Below are 12,561 nucleotides of genomic sequence, written 5' to 3'. Positions count from 1 at the left end.
GGCCATCTTCCTGGGGAGAAGAAGAAGAAGAAGAAAGTAACCTATTCGTCGGAGAAATAACAGCCGCGCTCGCAGGCTGCTGTGACTGTGCTGTGCTGAGTTAGCAGCTCGCGTGGCTCAGTGGTTAGCGTGCTGGCCATATGGGGCTAGATTTTGAACTTTTCGCTATCCCGTAACGCTTGCTAAACGCTCGTGCTCCCCGGTTGACGGCCAATGCGCGTGCCGGAATGAGCGCGCAAATTTTGAAAAATAGCTATAACGATCGCTATGTGCACATCAAGATTGAGCCCCATGTAACGTCGAGAATGGGAGGTACCCGGGTTCGGGCCCCGGTGCCGGCTCTGCTGTCTGTGCCTTATCGTGGGTTTTCTTAAGACGCTTTCAGACATATGTCGGCGCAGTTCCTTTTGAAGTCGGCCCAGGACGCACATTCCCCCAGGGCGTCAGTCGTGACGTTGCCCATCTATGTGAGGCCGACAACGGGGAGCCCTTTCACCATCACCACCACACCACCACCAACTGTGCTGTGTTGTCAGGGTGTTTTCTCTGGGTTTCCCTCAGACGGATTTAAGACAAATGTCGACACAGTTCCCTGCGCGCTCGTGATCGTGGTTGTCTGGCGACGTAGAGCCCCGAATTATTACGTTCCGTGTGAAGTCGGCCCAGCATGCAGGATCCTTTCAGCGGTAGTCGTGAGATTGCCCTCCTGGGTGTGGCCGACTACGCAAAGCAGTACCATCGCCACCACCATCACCACCAGAGATTCGTTCAGTGCGGTGACGTCACAACACGAGAGGGCTCGTAGCAAGCACTGGAGCAGTGGTTGCGAGGTCGATAAAGTGACTTGTTTCGCAAGCTCAACAACTCGTTAGGTCGACTCGCTTCGTTAAGATCAACGTGAAAAGCCATTAAGTAGGCTAGATGGCGTTGGTAGAAGCCTACAAGCAGGGTGTAGTAGGGTGAAACACCAGCTGCTAGGATCACGTTAAGGCCCTGGTGCGCCTCATCCTTTTCATATCGGGGGAGGGGGGCTCCGCGGGTTGTCACTGGCTAAATTAATAAGGAATGAAAAATAACGATGAACACAAGACACGAGGACAGTGATTGTAACAGATCCAGACCCTCCTCTGTGCTAGCGGAAACAGAGGGCTAGTATTCGGTCACTACCTAAACGCGGACACAATGTTAGCAGCGACTAAGGAGAGCTTCTGGGCGTAGCTACTGTACATTTTACTTCTTTTCCTATAGAGAAACGGATAATAGGATAGAGCGACACTACCCTATTAGCTATGCATCGATAGCCTCGAGGAAATGTGTATGTTCAAATTTTATTCAATTTTATTCATGCCAAATAACGCATTTGCTGCGAGGATTCATTCGGGAGCCCACAGGGCAGCGAAATGTTTCTTGGAATGACCTGCTGTTCCAGAGGGGTAGATTCGTCAGATATTCGACGTCATCGGATCCTGCGATGTTGGTACCCGTAGAATTTCCCGAGCAGAAGCCGACAGCGTAGTACACGAAGAATAGACGGTCACTACTGTACGTCTGAAAGTTTTCAAATCGGATATCCGCTCCTTTTTCTGCTTTGTAGGCTTCGAAGACTGGTTTTATTGCCGCAGTGCCTGCCAACACTTGGAGGGCTTCCCTGGGTTTTATACCATACTCGCGGAGGCAGGTTTTGTAGCCTCCCAAGAAAGAGCCCGTGAGATCGGGCCACCAAGGTAACAGGTCGGTCGCATTTTCAGAAAAGACGCCGTGCAGGATCATTTCTAACACGCAGCGCATAATACGTACTCCGGCATGTGGTAACTGGAACGTTTCGTCACCAGCTACGTTTACTAGTGAGAAGTTGTACAACAGGGCCGGTACGTAAACCGTGTACCCATTATATCGGCAGTCGGTATCAAACGCCGAGCCTACCCACTGGTCCTCGGGATCCTCGTGCAAACTCTCGCGAAAATGATGACCGCGCAGTGTGTAGAAAGATAGCAGTCCTTGACCTCGGTTGACTTTAGGAACTGCCGAGACGAGTTTAAGTATCCTTTCTTTGTTCTCTATCCATCGGGGATAAAATATTGCGATTCGAGATTGATTGAGTATTTTCTTCGCCTGAAGCATCGATAACTTGTCAAAAACTGCTACTTTGTCCAGAGAGGAAGCCAGTTCTTCAGACATTGCGGCGATGTGATGCTGAACAGAATCAATGATAAAGTGCGATTGATGAACGAGTCGGCTTGCATGCAAAAAGAGCATCGGTATCGCTTTTTCCGCGACTCTCAAGCAAAGCTTCCATCTCGGTAGCCAGGCTCGTTTCCTTTTATACATACTATGGATCAAGCTGTGAGTGAGTTGCAGTCCAGAAGATGGGACGAATGCAGACATTTCCACCATCAAGCGAACACCTACGTAATTTAGCGCAATATGTCTTTCCGTCCTACGCACCAGCGATAACAGTCCGTTTACGAATTCTGAAGATTCGACGGCAAACTTGGAATTGTGTCCGACAGAGTCTGCAGAAGGGCTGCCGGTAAATATCCCTCTCAGAAAGGAATGTAGGTGTGGATGGTGCATCAACGTATCTATGCGATGTGAATGAGACGCCGTAAGGACAGTGTTGTTGTAAGCGAGGCCTTCGAGTTCCGACGCAAAACCAGCCACTTCTTGGGAACAATCCCACGGGTTTGCATTCTTCTTTAGTGCGGTGAAAGCAGCGTAAGCGCTAGAACTGTAGAACCTCAATGTTGCTTCTCGGTTGCCAGCATTCGAAGAAAGAACGGCAGGAGGCCCAAGGAGCAGCATTTCTTCCTTGCCTGAAGAGTCCCTCATCTTACGTACACTGAACAACGTTTCAACGCCAGTCATCCTGAGAGTGACTGCTGAGACAGTCCAGAGTGAGGTCTGATTCCTGGTCGTGGAAGAAAACGGAAAACCATCCAGGGCTACCTGCCAAAGCAACTCAAGCATGGGATTCCAGTTTTCATCTTCAAGCTTTTTCGTATCCATACATTCGTTGAAGACGTCCCGCAGTGGAAACAATTCTTCCAGGCTATTAGTCCGACGAACTATGACTTTCATCCTCTCCTCGAGTATGTGGATTGAATCCTCGTGTGCCGCAACGGAAGTGTCGTTTCCGTGTTTATGTGCGGCGACAGTGCTCTTCCAGCGACCGCAAACGAACCTATAAAAGTTATCGCATGGATCTGTATTCCAGGAGAAGAGTGCTTTGAGGTAAAATCCATCACGGCGACATAGTGCCGCAGTGCACAATTCGTATCCTTCCTTGCGCCTTTGCAGCGACTCCATTGTTTTGTTGCCCGATGTCTCTGGGGTACCATTGTGTACTCTAATTTCCAGCTTTGTCTTTGAGATAGATGTTGAATCTTCGGGGATGTCCACGAGATGTATGCACAGAAGGAATGCAATGGATACTAGAAGGGCTATGACACAGAAAATAAACTTATAGTTCACGATGGCGCGTACTCGAGGATGACGTTGATCAACATTGGGTGATAGCTGCACGTCTGCGGTTTCTGGCTTGAATGGTTCCAGTTTATCACGACTGTTCGAAACCGTGGTAGAAGCTTGTTGAAATGGTTCTGCGGTCTCTGGGTTGACTTCAAACGTTCCAGAGGAGATACACGCAAGGCCTAGTGAAGTAGTGTTGTTCAAACGCGTTCCGGAATTCGTGCAAGGGTTTGACGAAGGCTGTAACGTCCCTCCGGCGGGATTAGTCTTCTGTTTATTGACACTCTCGTCCAATGTGGCACTCCCGCTCGTGGCCCCTGTATATGTGCATGCGTTATCCTGTAGGGTCTGGATGAAGCCGTTCCTCTGGTCATTGGAAGCGAGGGCTGTTTTAGATGTTCGTGGCCATTCATTTCCTTTGTGAAAGCTGCTTTCCCTCATCATGTCTCTTTGGTACGTGAATGCTTTTAGAGACGTCGAGTCGCCTATAGCACACTCCTCACCTTTGTGGTTAGACCGTAATACACGCCGCAGTAGTTGGCTCAGAGGCACCTTTCTCTTTCGCCTTTGCATGCCTTCGGAAATGTCACCGGACGCCGGTTGAAAACTACATACTCCGTAACTAATTTCGTCAGAAGTATCTGAATCGCTGTCGTCAGCGTGTAATGGCGACAAAGAGCGGCATTCGTCATTCGCTGTCGGTCTCACATAGAGGTCTCGCACAGTTTCAAAAGAACCACTTCCAGAGCCTTGCGCGTCGTGAGGGTTGGTTACCCTGGTGTCTTCTATGGGTCTTTCCGGAACATTCGAGGATACGGCGCCGGTATAGCGATTGCATGTTGAACCAACAATGTTCCCCGTTTTTCCTTTTGCCACACCTGCACCACAACTGTGTCTCAGCCTATCGCGATCTTCCGGTGCTGTGGCGTGCACATGGTCCTTTGCAGTTTCTTTTGGTGGTTTCGGGACTGAGGCTGGGGTAGCGTTGCATAGGGGACACCGACCATACAGTTCCTTTGACTCCTGCACGGCTTCGCTGCTTCTTTCGTTGGTGTATGTGCTTTCGAGAACTCTTATACCGTCTGTGATGTGATCAGAAACGTTTCTGCGCAGATAGCAAACGGAGTTGCTTCTCCCGAATGCTGCAAAATTGCTATACTCACCGTTTCGTGTAGTGCCCCAACGTCCCTCGAGCTTGCTGCGTGCATAATCCCGAACATGGTCGACTTGGAACATTGCTGTATCGTCAAAAGCTCGATGAGCATCTAAATTTCTCCTCCGTGTATTTGCTGCGGGCGGTCCGCCATAGCGGGGTGGGCGCCTGATGGTGGCTTTACAAGCTGGATGAGGAGAAGTTAGCAGCGCAGCTTCTTCGTCCCCATACTGTATACTTCTAAATTCGACAGATCCTGCTTGCCCTGGAAGAAGTGAAGTGCGCGCAGCCGCCTTCAAAGGGCAACGTAGCCTTCCTGTGGACGGCACAGATGATCTCAGAAAGCTGAGCCGCCTTCGAAAGCTACCGTTAGACGGCGACGATACTTCGTACGTAGACGACGATACTTGAAGCGAGTCTTCGAGAGAGTCTGCTCCGTTCCGCATCACTCATGCTCATTCTCGAAGAAGTCGCGAGCGACATTTACGCGCGAGCTTCTTCTTCCACCTCAGACGCTGGCCGTTATCCAAGGGAGATTCGCCAAGGCTAAGCTATTAGGTACTATGATTGATGAGGATGAGTTCCCTTAGAAACGGAGGTACCCGGGTTCGAACCCCGGTGCCGGCTGTGCTGTCTGGGGTTTTTCCTGGGTTTTCCTCAGACGCTTTCAGACATATGTCGGCACAGTTCCCATAGAAGTCGGCCCAGGACGCACATTCCCCCAGGGCGTGAGTCGTGACGTTGCCCACATACGTGAGGCCGACAACGGCAAGCCCTATCACCACCACCACCACCACTTTAGAAACGGCGAGCCCTTTCACCACCACCACCACCCGTTCCCTTAGAAGTCGGCCCAGGACGCGCATTCGCCAGGGCGTCAGTCGTGACGTTGCCCACATCTGTGAGGTCGACAACGGCGGGCCCTTTCACCATCACCACCGACTGATGGGGATAATTTATTTCTGCTTATTTCTAGCTTATTCTTCTTCCTCGCAGATACTGTTCCTGATCCACAAACGTAGATTGGACAGATGTATTAATATAATAGTGTTATCGGGAACGCCTTGAGAATATTCGGAAACGGGCGGCGCAGGCTGTGTTGTCTGGGCGTTTTTCCTGGGTTTTCCATAGACACTTTAAAACAAATGTCGGCACAGTTCCTAATGAAGTCCGCCCAGGACGCACGGTCCCCCCCCTCGCCATAGTCCTGTAGTTGCCCGCAAAAGCGTGGCCGACTACGGCACCACCACCGTCACCGCCAGCAGCATTGAGAAGAAAGAGACGGTAAAGCAAAAGGCACCGCTATATAATGCACCGCTATAATATCAAATTGTATTTATGATATCTTCTTCTGGGCGTCCTTGGTACTTCGTTCGGCTTCAGAAAAATCCGTCGAACAGGCTTTCAGCGAGCGTTTTCAGATTTTTCCAGCCAGCTTTCAGCAAACTGCATCGATGTTTCTCAGCTTTTGTTCTGCAATGGAATCCACAGACAATTTTACATACGTCGTCGAAACTTCAGGCTGTGCGTGACAAAGTGTGACAAAGAGCTCGCCTGCACCCTTGCACTTCTACCATTGTGACAAAGAGCCAGGAAGAAAGCGTAAGTATTATGGTTCATGATGACCATCACGCAAGACCACCTAGGTGCACTCAGGGGGTCTACTGGATGGGGCAACAACATCAAGCTATAGGAAAGGATATTGCCGAAATGAAACCTAGACAAATAGGCGCAGAAAGGTTTATCCCGAGCATTACTGGACAGTGTGTATTGCAAATTGCAGGATGGGACAAGCGCTTAGCCGAAATGCGTACAAATGTAAGTGCTGACCGACAGAAACACTGCAAGAAACTCGCTCACGTCTTTATAAGGTTGAGAGGATGACAATTCAAGTAAACTTTTTGCAAGCTTAAACTGAGGGTGTATGTAGGAAAGTTATAGGATTGAAAAAACAAATACGCGGCTCTTGCATGTGATATGCAACATTGAAACAGAACCGGAGTACATGTGGCAACCTTCTGGTGGATTAGAGTAAGGTGGGGCAAGATGAGACAAGGGGCAAGACGTGACATTTTTGCTCGACGCCGCCTGTGTCAGAGACGCATTGCTGCATGCGCTTGAAACTTTACTCATAGGTAGCTCTACATGTCCGCTTTATTGCATGTGAGAATTGTACGTATTCGTGTATGCGTTGAGAAAAAAAATCGGCTACTTCTGCCATGAATGTAAAGACCCACCAAAAAAGCGCGATTTTCTGTAGTTCCTTTTCTTCTAATCTGTGCAGCAGCGTTTCGGAGGCTTTTTCTGTCAATGTAAGTTCGCATCCTGTTTCCCTATTCATCCATCGGGATATATGCAAAATATGGGCACACTTGATTATCCGGTGTTGAACAGGAAAATTAATGCGTCTGATGACATGGACTCTCTTCTTGGGAAGTGTTGTGTTTAACTCCAGAAGTGTCTTAGCTGTTTGGCTTTTGTAACGGACTTCTATTTTTTTAGGTAGTTGATGATCTGTGTGCCTTGTGAGTAGCCGGATAATGTGAAGTTGTGTCTTTTGATACCGTAGAGCATCAACTGGAGTTTCGCGTGCTTCTACCAGGACTATTGGCGTTCTGGCTGTTCTTGGTAGCCCGAGGCAAATCCCGAGGATTTTTCCAGTAAGTTATTAAGCTTAGTTTCTTTGTTTATGAGTTATGCCATGAAAATGCGGGATGCTGAAGGCTAGTGTTTGTTTTATCACGGCCTGATGAACGTTTCGGATGGCTGTTCCGTTTCCTCGGTTCACGCGAGCCAGCATCCTCACGACGTTTGAGTATGTCTTAGTATTCCGTTGTAGTTTATTTATTTCTGGGGTCAAGAGAGGTTCTCGTGTAGGACTATTCCCAGAAATCTGTGGCTACGTGTCCTCTAGATCTGTTCGCATCTTTTCCAGACTGAAGTCCTTTAGTTTCTTATGGGTGTAGGCAATGTAAACCGTCTTTTCTGGACAGAGGTCTATTGCACGTTCTTCTAGAAAACAAGCGGTGGTTTCCAAAGCATGTTCGAGTGTTGTCTTGATGTAACTGATGTACCGTCCTGAGACCCATATATACATATTGCCACGAATCATCATCGCGAAACTTCCAGGGCAGGCACGAAACGGTACATCTCATCCCGGCGCATGCTGAAGAAGAAGCAAGAAGCTTCCAGACACATCGCCTGCTCTCTGGCAAACGCACGTGCTGTTTCTAGACTTTTCGGCGCGACGCTTAAATGCTTGTGCGCTCCAAGCTGGAGCATTCATTCTTTGGACTCAGTTGTGTTCAGAGAGCTATCACTCTTGTGTTTTGCTACCAAGTAGTCTAATAAACCGTTCGCTGTTTATTCGACGACTCGCCGACCTATTTCGCTTCGTGACATTTCTGGTGGAGGTGCCGGGCATTCCTTGTCCAACGGCATGGAAGACCAACTGCGACAAAGCAGACGACAGCTTGGTCTGCCTGCAGAATTCAGTCCATTAGAACCCCCTAAACACAAGAAATCCTTCGACTCAGCCACACCGCTCACCGGAGGACAACGGCGTACCATCCGCAGACGAACGGGCTCACCGAACGCCTAAACAAAACCCTTGCCGACATGATTTCGTTGTACGTCGACGTCGAGCACAAGACATGGAACGAAATACTGCCTTACGTCACGTTCGCCTATAACACGGCTGTGCAGGAAACAACGGGATTCACACCGTTCCGCCTTGCACACGGCCATGACGCAACGACTATGCTGGACGCGATGCTGCCCCACGAACCCAGTGATGTGGAAAACGACGCTCTGGACTTCACACAGCGAGCAGAAGAAGCCCGCCAGCTGGCCAGACTACGGATTGGTCAACAACAACGCGTCGATGAAAGAAGATACAATTTGCGCCGACGAGACGTACGCTTCAGTCCAGGCGACTTGGTATGGGTTTGGACGCCGATTCGACGACGTGGCCTGAGCGAGAAGCTACTGAAGCGGTACTTCGGTCCCTACAAAGTACTCCGACGCATTGGAGACCTGGATTACGAAGTGGTACCTGAGGGCAGCGTTCCCTCTCGACGACCCCCGAGGACTGAAATAGTTCACGTCGTTCGACTGAAGCCGTACTACAGCAGGTAGCGCTGAAGACTGGCTGGAAGGAAACAACATGAAAAAAAAAAAAAGAAGAAAAAACGGCATCGAGACGATGCCCCGTCTACGGAGGGGGCAATGCCATGAATCATCATCGCGAAACTTCCAGGGCAGGCACGAAACGGTACATCTCATCCCGGCGCATGCTGAAGAAGAAGCAAGAAGCTTCCAGACACATCGCCTGCTCTCTGGCAAACGCACGTGCTGTTTCTAGACTTTTCGGCGCGACGCTTAAATGCTTGTGCGCTTCAAGCTGGAGCATTCATTCTTTGGACTCAGTTGTGTTCAGAGAGCTATCACTCTTGTGTTTTGCTACCAAGTAGTCTAATAAACCGTTCGCTGTTTATTCGACGACTCGCCGACCCATTTCGCTTCGTGACAATATATCATCTGCATACATGGTTATTTTAACACGTTTAGGAAGAAGCTTTATCAGCTCATACATGGCGAAGTTGAAGAGAGTAGGGCTGATGACACCTCTTTGTGGTACTTATTGTAATCGCACTTGTTTTCCCTTCTATTGTAACCATTTCTATAGTTCTGTCAGTGAGGTACTCATATGTTCAGTCGTATGCATGGCCTCTCATGCAGCGTTTAAGAGTCCCCAACGCACATGTTGATGGCTGATCGTATCAAAGGCTCGTTTTGAGATCTAGGTAAACTGCCACTGTTATGTAAGACAGGGCCATGTTGAGTTGAACCTCAGGGACGAGATCCATAACGGAGTCCGTAGAGCAGCGGCCTTTTTCGAAACCTGTGAGTTCGTCCGGGGACGTTGTGCTTCTCCAGCCACCAATGTAGCCTGCAAAGTACCAGGCGTTCCATCACCATGCCTAAACAACTGGTGAGGCTGACAGGTCGATAGGATTGAATATCTGTGGGTGTTTTGTTTGGTTTGAGGATTGGTACGACCTGGGTCATTTTCCATTCCTTTGGCAAGCATCCTTTTTTTACAATACGTTATATGTCAAGTAGTTGCTCGATGGCGGTTGGTCCGAAGTTTTATTATATTTTTTTATATTAGTCCGAAGTCCAGCGATTTATAAGTAATTTTTTCATGTCCTGGGTCTGTTTTCTTTCTTGATGCTTTTGCAAGTGCTCGCTGTGGTTCACCCATGGTAAATTTTGAATCTATTTCTGGTGTTCTTTTATGTTTGGACACGAGTACGTTTACGTAGGCAGTTCTGGCTGTTTGTATATGCATGGGACTCGAAGAGGCCTCAGACGGCCTTGTTATTGTCGTAAGGAATTCATCAGCAATCATTTTTCCCCCGAGATCCCAGTTTTCAGAGTTTTTCGTTGCTCACACCTGAATGTGCAGAAAATTCCGCAGGTGCTCGATGGTCAGGGTTTTGAGCGGGACCAATCCTATGATCCAATCCAATCCTCTGACGACCAATCGTACACGACATCAGCGTCCTTTACTTTGCCTGAGCTGCTTCATTCCAAGTCCGAGGGCGACTGATCACTTAAAATGGAAGACGAAGAAATGTCACTTCGTGGTCGTGTTGCTTTGTGGCTGAAGAAGAAGAAGTAGAAAAAGCCAAGAAGAAATAGATGAAGGAGAGAAAGAAGACTCCGTGGGACGAAGAAGAAGAACCTTAGTGGCTCACGGCCATTATCTCATTGGTAGAAGAAGAAGAAGAAGAAGAAGAAGCACCTAGCTATGTGGAACCATTCTAGCTGCCAATCTCTTGGTTTCGAAGACAAGACTTCCAATGTTCACAAGCGGATATCCAAGGAAGGCATGCACAATGAGCAATCAAGTGAACTTTTGAGGACCCCACAGAGCCATCGGAGCAAGAAGCCACAGCACTTGGAATGCTTGAGTTGCTTCGAGCACATCGTACGTCATCAACGTATGCTTATTGAAACAAACGGTCAGTCGCCAATGTCGGACACCCTAGTGCCTCACGGCCCAACGGAAGATGCGAACTATAGTGGAGTTAATACTGCTCCCCTCGCGAGGTGCCACCAACTTCAAGACAAACGCGAAAGACGACAGTCTGAGCCTACACCAACTTCAGTAAAAGGAACCATATCCACGCTTACACTGCCATGGACAAGAGAACACAAAAGGAATGAAGATATGTCACTGTTACAGTTTGAGACACAATCCACTGAAGACCCATCTCAGAAGGTGGTAATAAGCGCAGATGGGAGCGTTAGCCCAACTCGTGTGCTACTCGGATTACGGGCACCTCATTCTAGGACAAACAAGAAGCGTAATGAACGAAAGGTCAAAGTAATCATGGAAGACGAAGTTCGCCCTCCTTGGCACATCGAGCGCGAAAGCGCCCAACCGTTTGACTCCTGCAATTCAAAGGAAACAATGGTTTCAGATAATGTAAGCACTGTCGAACCTACTGGAGGCGACCTGTTTCTAGAACGCAAAACGATGAATTCAAGAGCGATGGCTACCACAGATTCAAATGTACCACATGGATGCGGGGAACCACGAGGTTTTTTCCATGTCGCTCTTGTATCCAACACAGGTCTCAGCGAACCGAAGTCTAGGCAAATAGTGGCTTACGAAATGTTTCCGGACGAGGAAGCGCACTCTCCAACAAAATTCAGCGGCACACATGGCCGTGGTCCAGCTTCTGAGAACAGTCAGAAATATGGTACAGACGTGCGGCGAGACTCCAAAGTGGGACATAGGAGGGACGAGCTAGATGAATCCCTTCAAACTCAAGGACGAATTACGGGCCTCAAGGAGCAGAGGAAGAAGCTCGGAAAGGAGCCTACAAGTAGCCTACTCACTTCGAGAGCTACTGGAACAGCCATTCAGGAGAAAAAGATGAAGAGGGAGGACCAGGCATTTTGCAGGAGACTTTGCTGTTGCCCTTCCCAGCCTGATGCGCCTTCCACCGATCTCACAGTTCCCGTCGCACAAAATGGTGAAACAAGGAGGCAGATACGTACGAAGTCGCTGCCTGATTCTGACAGTGAACAGCTGAAAGCGGAGAATGTTGTTACGAAGAACAACATGGTACCGAAGCGCCTTGCTGATTCTAGTATTGTGAAAACATCAACGACGAGGAGGCCAAGCACTGTACAGAGGTCTATGAAAACATCTGAAGTATCTGAAGTCGTCGTTGATACCGAGACACAGGCGAGTAGCTGTAAGCTGTGCTGCTGGCCATCGAAATCGACACCGCCACCATCTGTGGTTCCCAAAAGGAAAAGCACTACAACACTCGTTTCCGCTAGTCCACCCGATGTTAGCGACTCCCCTAGTAAGTCAACAAGCCTATTACATGACCGCGATCAGAGCGGCGATATCACAGGAACGCCATTCGAACTTGATGATGTAGAAGGCGTTACACCTCAAATACTCGAAGATATCGCAGGTGACCTAGCCGGTGAAACTCTGCTTCTTTCCTTTCCTCAAAGCCCTGCGTACGATGAAGCTGTATCCGTAGCATCTAGCGGCAAAACGCAAGGGCAGAAAGTGGAAGAATCACAGGTTAGTTGTCGGGAAGACCCTCCGGCGAAACATTCAGATTTTACTTGGAAAACGCCCATCTCGCATGTGGTCCCAATCACGTGGTCTACCGTCGACCTGTTTGCGCCGATTCCGTTATCCGCAACTCCTCAGAGATCTTCTCGTCGACGTAGCTCCCGCAAATTAAGCTTGCACGAGAAAAAAAGCTTAGACCATTTGCAAAGTTCAAAAATGAAACGAGCCAGCAAATTCCGTAGGAAAAGTACTCGCCCGTTCACACACGAAGGTCTCGGCGATTCAAACGGAACCACGGCTAAGAGCACAAGCTCGTCCGGCAAAAGGA

The 12,561-nt window shown here is 49.0% G+C and overlaps 1 protein-coding gene across 1 annotated transcript; it reads right to left on the bottom strand.

Annotated features, from left to right (window-relative positions):
• Nucleotides 1-1,309: 1,309 nt before the first annotated feature.
• Nucleotides 1,310-4,694, bottom strand: LOC135399652 (neprilysin-1-like). The gene is made up of 2 exons (XM_064631384.1): nucleotides 4,632-4,694; nucleotides 1,310-4,573 (listed from the first exon to the last, which is right to left on the bottom strand). Exon 2 carries the CDS (start codon nucleotides 4,039-4,041, stop codon nucleotides 1,339-1,341), a length of 2,703 nt encoding a protein of 900 aa, XP_064487454.1. The 5' UTR covers nucleotides 4,042-4,573; nucleotides 4,632-4,694; the 3' UTR covers nucleotides 1,310-1,338.
• Nucleotides 4,695-12,561: the final 7,867 nt, after the last annotated feature.

The sequence above is a fragment of the Ornithodoros turicata genome, chromosome 7 (genome assembly GCF_037126465.1).
Source record: "Ornithodoros turicata isolate Travis chromosome 7, ASM3712646v1, whole genome shotgun sequence".
Lineage (NCBI taxonomy): Eukaryota > Metazoa > Arthropoda > Arachnida > Ixodida > Argasidae > Ornithodoros > Ornithodoros turicata.
Note: the sequence above shows the minus strand (reverse complement) of the source record. Positions and strands in the feature narration are given on the sequence as shown.